Source organism: Galeopterus variegatus, unplaced genomic scaffold (genome assembly GCF_000696425.1).
Source record: "Galeopterus variegatus unplaced genomic scaffold, G_variegatus-3.0.2 Scaffold11818, whole genome shotgun sequence".
Lineage (NCBI taxonomy): Eukaryota > Metazoa > Chordata > Mammalia > Dermoptera > Cynocephalidae > Galeopterus > Galeopterus variegatus.
Window position 1 is genome coordinate 1,969 of NW_007737929.1, and position 6,329 is coordinate 8,297.

Genomic DNA, 6,329 nt, shown 5'->3' on the forward strand with positions numbered 1-6,329 from the left:
TCTTAGAAACTACCCCACTGCTTAGCGCAGTGGAGCCAGCGCTCCTGGTGCAGGTGCAGCAGCTGTCTGCTTCCAGCGCCCCGACACTGCCAAATGTGTTCAATGCTGGCATCGGTGCTCACAACCTACGTGCCACCTACCACAGGGAAAATACTTTAAGTGGGTGGGTTTTAGAAATGAAATTTGCTTTATCTAGCCTTCAGCTCAGAGTAACCCAGACTTACTCTCTCAACTCTTGGTACCTGGAAACTCTCCTGAAATTCAAACCACATCCACGCAGACCCCCAGGACTCCCACCTGACTCCAGCAAACCCCAGTCTACGAACACAGGTGTTCTCTCTAAGAACCCAGCCCTCCCCTCCCCGCTCCAGGCAGCTGGAAATGACACCGGCTTCACCCCACCTATGCTGGGCACACATTCTGCCCATACCATGCACAACAGTGCAGAGTGATGTTAATCAGACACAAGGACAGACCCAGAAGGGGCCACTGGCACCAGCAACTCAGAGACGTTGTGCCTCTCCGTGTCAGTCACGGACACCGCTCAGCACACTCTCATTCTGGCTGCATCTTCTTGTTTCCTTCTTTTCCTCATTTTCTCTCAATTCCTTTCTCCTTCCTTTATCTCTGCCAACACCAGTGCCTTAGACAGAAAGAACGGGCCCGTCCCACCATACGTTAAGGGATAGAGAACTGGATTGAGTCAGAGCTGAATATAAATAAACCTGCTGTCATCTACTTAACAGATACACATACTGAACACCACCCACACGCCAGGCACAGGGTCAGGAGAGGGGACTCCATTGTGAACAGACGTCGGTCTCCAATTTGGCATCTCTTTATAGCAAACCTCCCACAGTCCCCTGCAGTACCAAATTGGGCTAACTGAAAACGTTCACTCAACTCTTTCATAGGAAGATATGTACATCATCTCATTCCTATTTAAAATTTACATCTGTGGGTGCCAACCATCCTCAGGTATAACGTCACTGATAATTTCCCAACAGCAGGAAAAAGTTCACCAGTGCCCATGCTCACATTACTGAACTGGCATACTTGACTATTTACAAAGTATTGTTTACACGTACATCATTCTCCATCAGTGGCTTTTTTCTCTAGATACGAAGGAAACCTGCATCTGTCTTATCTGAATGTTCTGTCGTTATCTGAGGCTCGTATTTCATTTAGGGCAACAACCAACTAATCATGTGAAAACCAGCCAGCTAAGACGCTCAGGAATGAATACGGCATCTCAGAATATCACCGCTACCTGTGAGGTTTCCATATGTGAAAGCTGAAAAAGAATGACCTAAATTTCTTCATGCCAACTTTGTCCTGAAAGAATAAACTCAGAAATTCAGCCAGGCAGATCACAGCTCAGCTCTGAAGATCTTTTGGCAACCTGCTCCCTCTGTTCTCAGAGGGCCTCGGAGGAAGCACAAAGGTGAGGCTGCATCAGGCAGCCCCTCGGGTGGCGGCACCCCTGCGGGAGGCACTGCCCTCGGACAGCTGTAGCCTGGAATCCAGAGTTGCATTAAAGAGAAAAAGAAAGGCAGGCCTTGTGACTGGGCTCCGCAAAGCTGGCTCCCCAGAGCTCTTGAGATTCTGGCTGAGGTACTTGGGAAGCAAAACAGAAATTAAGCCCTCCTGCTCGGTGCCTGACCAGAAACCTTAGATATTTGCTGAAATTATGCAATAAGCACATTTGAAGAGAGGCCAACTGGAATGCATCCTCAAGGAAATGTGTTCTGAGGCCAAAGCCATTTACACGTGCTTGCCAGGTCTGTGGTGTAGACGCTGCACAGGGTTTGGAGCGGGAGAGGTGCATACAGGAGACTGTACTGTCCCTCTAGTCAAGTTGCAACTTGGTTTTTTTTTTAGTGTAAAGATCTTTCCAAGTACCTCACAGGTCAAAAGTCTGAAGAATTTCCAGCTCCTCTTGGCAATCCTACAGTGAACTCCTCCTGTTTCAGCAACACTCCCTTCTCATATGCCAAGGTGTATTTCTTAAAGTCTTTGTCCATGATCTGCTCACACTTGAGTGAGACTGTGAGTCCAGTGTTAAAACTCCTGACGTCTCACAGACTCACCTGCCCTCCCCAACAGGAGAACCCAAAGGGAGGAAAAGTGATGTCTGGTCACTCATTCAGCCAGCACAGCCAGACTGGCCCCAGCTCTCCAGCCTCTGAGGGGACCTGCACCTGTGCCCAGCTGCAGCCTTTCCCAATGTAGAGGCTGGTGAAGTCATAATGACTGCCCAGGGGAGGGACGTGTTCCTGGGCTGGGCCAACACTAGGGAAACAGGGCAGGTGTCACTTCAAGTTCCTTAAAAAATAGTTTATCAGATCAGAATTGGAGAGACTAGAAAAGAACGACCACCTTGACCAGCTGCGCTGGTGGTCGAAACAAATACTAATTTATACCTGTGGAACAAGAGAAAACCTGACTTTATCTCACCAGCAGTGTATTTTTCAGAAATGGTTTTGAAGTGGGTTTTCTACAGATTCTCAAATGATGGTCTTATTATTTAGTAGGGTAGCCTCTACTAACCAGTGCAAACATTAAGAAACACAGGAAATCTCAATAAAAACACTCCTGGGAGACCAGAAGAATAATTTCCAGATAAACTGAAGCTTACCAACCTAGTGCCAAAACCTCTTTTTTTGCCCTAATTATAAACTTTTTTGTGTGAAAATCTTTCTAAAACGATTCTTGGGCTTCCTTGACTTTTAAGCAGACAATACTAAGGAAAAAAATCTAGCTCATCCTTGATAATGCAATCATTTTTACAAAGTTTTCCTGGTAACAATTCTATTCCTCGTTCAAAACTCTGCTCGGAGGCTTTCCTGCCAGGCCTGCCCGGCCGGCGCCTCTGAACAAAGCTGCCTTCTCTTCACTTCACCGGTTTCCTTCACCCGCTTTATGAACCAGCTTGTCTTCCCTACAGACAGTAAGTCTGTCATGGGGCAGGCCCACAGCTCACGTTTGCACCACCAGAACCTAGCAGTCCACTTGTCCATCCATCCAAAACCATGATCAGGCCCCACTGGGTGCCAGGCAGTGTGTGGGCACGGGGTGTGATCCCAGCTCGGGACGCAACGTCTTGTGTGGAGAGTCAGCTCCCTCCTGGGAGGCTGGTAGAGAGCAGTGACATCCGAGTGACGTGTGCTGAGCTGCTGGCCCTCCCTGAAAGGGTCTCTGGCAACCGTGCCTTTGGACATGCCCATTTTCCCATCCTCTGTCTTATCCTCAGGCTCCTGCTTCTGTGGCGGTGCCTGCACTCACAGAGCTGCCCCTCTGCCCTCATGTTAAAGATCAGACAGCCTGAGCCCTGGTAGGCAAAGCATTCTCACTTTCCACAAAGCAGTGAAGCTTGACTCAGACACCTGGATGACATTCAGAAAGACTACGTACTAGAAGAGACCGTGTTCTTTGATTTTTCTTTTCTATGGGCAATAAAATACAGACTGTGTTTGGTTTCTCCTGCTCACAGTGCAGGGAACACTGAGGTGTCCCCAGGCTGGGCGACCACACATACTGCTATGGGCACTGCCAGACCGGCATTCCGCAGGGATCATGGCTGCCTGGTTGTGTCATCTTGAGGTTTAAAAAATAAAATCTCTCTTCAGATCTGAATTTGCTGTCTCAGAGTAGGTGGGCACCTGGGACACCTGAGCTTGCAGGAGGCACAGAGGGACGGTGGAAGTCAACTTCTTTATAAACACAAATGGTCACGGCACAGTGCCTCTGAGAGTGGAGTGGGCACTCCTGCCTGCCTACAAAGTACCCCCAGCACTTAGCTGAACTCTAGAAAGCGCTGGAGAGACAACGAGTTCATTGGCTGTCACTCTGACAAACTCAAGAGCCCCCGGTTGCTCAAGGCACAGTGCGACCTCGGAGACTGAGGACCTGCTGGGGGCGGGACGATGGCAAGCCTGCAGCTCTCCATCCCACAGCCACACTCTCTCCATCACTCCCCGGGTGTTGTGGAAGTCAACTTCTTTATAAACACAAATGGTCACGGCACAGTGCCTCTGAGAGTGGAGTGGGCACTCCTGCCTGCCTACAAAGTACCCCCAGCACTTAGCTGAACTCTAGAAAGCGCTGGAGAGACAACGAGTTCATTGGCTGTCACTCTGACAAACTCAAGAGCCCCCGGTTGCTCAAGGCACAGTGCGACCTCGGAGACTGAGGACCTGCTGGGGGCGGGACGATGGCAAGCCTGCAGCTCTCCATCCCACAGCCACACTCTCTCCATCACTCCCCGGTGTTTCCTCCAAGCACTGGGCCCTCGAAACAAGAGTAGAAGTTCATGATTTGGAAAGAGTGAGTCCCGTTCATTCATTCCCCTGGCTGAGGACCGCTCTGACACTGACCCTGTGCCAAGGAGTGCAGCTGGTCCCAGCACATCAAACCACAGCCTTAGGGGAAGTAAATATCAACCCTTGCGCAAGCAAGCTCCGCCTTTTTCTTGAGCAAACTCTTAAATATCCGGCTCGTTGATCTTTAATAAAATGATAGTAAGATATCTCCAATGTGCTCTGAGAAATGATGACAACGTGCCTGCTGTAGATTGATTGAATTGTGTTCTGCAAATTTCATATATTGGAAGCTTAATCCCCACTGTAACTGTTGAGGGTGTGAAATCCTATTATAGTAATTGAAAGGTAGGGCCTTGAAGAGGTGATTGGATTATAGGACCGGGCTGTAGTGAATGGATTTAAAATGGTGGTCATGGGTGTGGTTCTGAGGGCTTTAAAAGGAGAGGAGAGTCTCTCTCTCTCTCTGCTCTGCCATTTCACAATGTGATTCCCCGCGTCACTGTTGCCACCACCAAGACCCTCACCAGAAGTGTTCCCTGGACTTTGGACTTCCTAGCCTCCGAAACCGTAAGCAATAAATTTTGTTTTCTTTCTAAATTACCTGGTTCTGGGTCATTTTGTTATAGGCAACAGAAATGGACTGATATAGCACCACTGATCGTTTCTCATAAAAACCAGAGAATACGTAATGTCAGAAACTCCTGTAACATGAGAGTGGTTCTTGACCGGCTTTCTCCCTTTCCTGGCCATGCGGAATAGGGCCAAGCTCTGTTTTATCAGTTTGGAGGTATCTTCCTCTGCTCTGTCCCCAGCCCCAGACAGGGGCCAGCAGCAGGGGTGGGTCTGCTTCGTGAGGCTTTAGAATGACCCAGTTACTGAGGGAATCATTTGGACACTTGTCAAAGGTTATTTGGAAACCTTTAAAAGGCTGTTTCCTTTCCCAGTACCGAGTGTAACGTGATACTGACCTGTCCTGCAGTGTCGCAGAGCTGGAGTCTCACAGGCCGCCCGTCCACGGACACCACAGCTAAAAACAAAACCAAAAGGGCTATCAGGAGGTGTTGTTTAACCCTTTCCGGAAGACTAAAAGCTTTAGCTTACACTGCCATTCTCTCTCCAAACCCTTCGGCTCCTATTCTGGGTCCTCGAATGAATTAAGGATGAGCCTGCAACAAGGAGACGTTGGTGGAGGTGATTCTGGAGGTGAACACAAACCCCCTGGTTCACTCCACTGTGGGATGAGAGAGCCGATCCGGAGCCCTTGGATGGCGCCCCCAGAAGGGTCTGTGCTGTTCTCCAGGCCCCCAGGAAGATTTATTTTCCCGTCACACTTGTTTCAAAGGACCTGCAAACAACACGGGGTTGGAGGGGGGGGAGGTTAAGTGGGAGCTAAGCTTACAGTTTTAAATCACTGGAAAACTTCACAAATAACTTCTGTTTTCCCCTCGGAAATGTTCCCAAACCCCAGGGTTTATCGTGACATGCTGGCTTGTTTTGAGAACTTGTGCAAACAGAGGTCGCCCACATTGTCCTGTATAAAAGAGGGCAGTCCTTATCTCCCTCTGTCAGGCCAAAGATGGGGTTAAAAAGCAAATGAAAAGGAACAGAGCCCTGCCCACCTTTCCACTGGGGTTTGGGTATTTGGGGCGGGGGAAGGCTGGGGTCACGGCGGTTCCTATCTCAACCAGGCACTGTTTTGTCTATTTCCACACAACTTTCTAAGTGTTCATAAACGTTTCTACCAGTCACAGTACGGTGCGGTGGCAGCCCACGAGCACTGCACCATTTTATCTAGGGTAACTTGGAGAAAGGTAAAGGTAAGCTTGTGTTTTATTTTATTCATTCATTTTTTTGAAGGAGCAAGGTAGTAAGCGTTCCACGCACTACCTTCTGTGAATCTTAACTTCTTAAATTTCAAAAAGACCCGAAAAATCAAGCCAGAGGGTCCCTTTATCTTTGCATCCACCACAAGAGCTCTGAGTAACCGAGAGAGATACCGGACGGGCC

At 48.9% G+C, this 6,329-nt stretch overlaps 1 protein-coding gene across 1 annotated transcript in view; it reads right to left on the reverse strand.

Annotated features, from left to right (window-relative positions):
• LOC103610807 overlaps positions 1–6,329 on the reverse strand; it is a 43,559-nt gene that overhangs the window by 1,540 nt on the left and 35,690 nt on the right. The window contains exon 7 of the mRNA XM_008594894.1: positions 5,291–5,405. Coding sequence (XP_008593116.1) covers positions 5,291–5,405 — 115 coding nt within the window. The remainder of the gene's footprint in view (positions 1–5,290; positions 5,406–6,329) is intronic.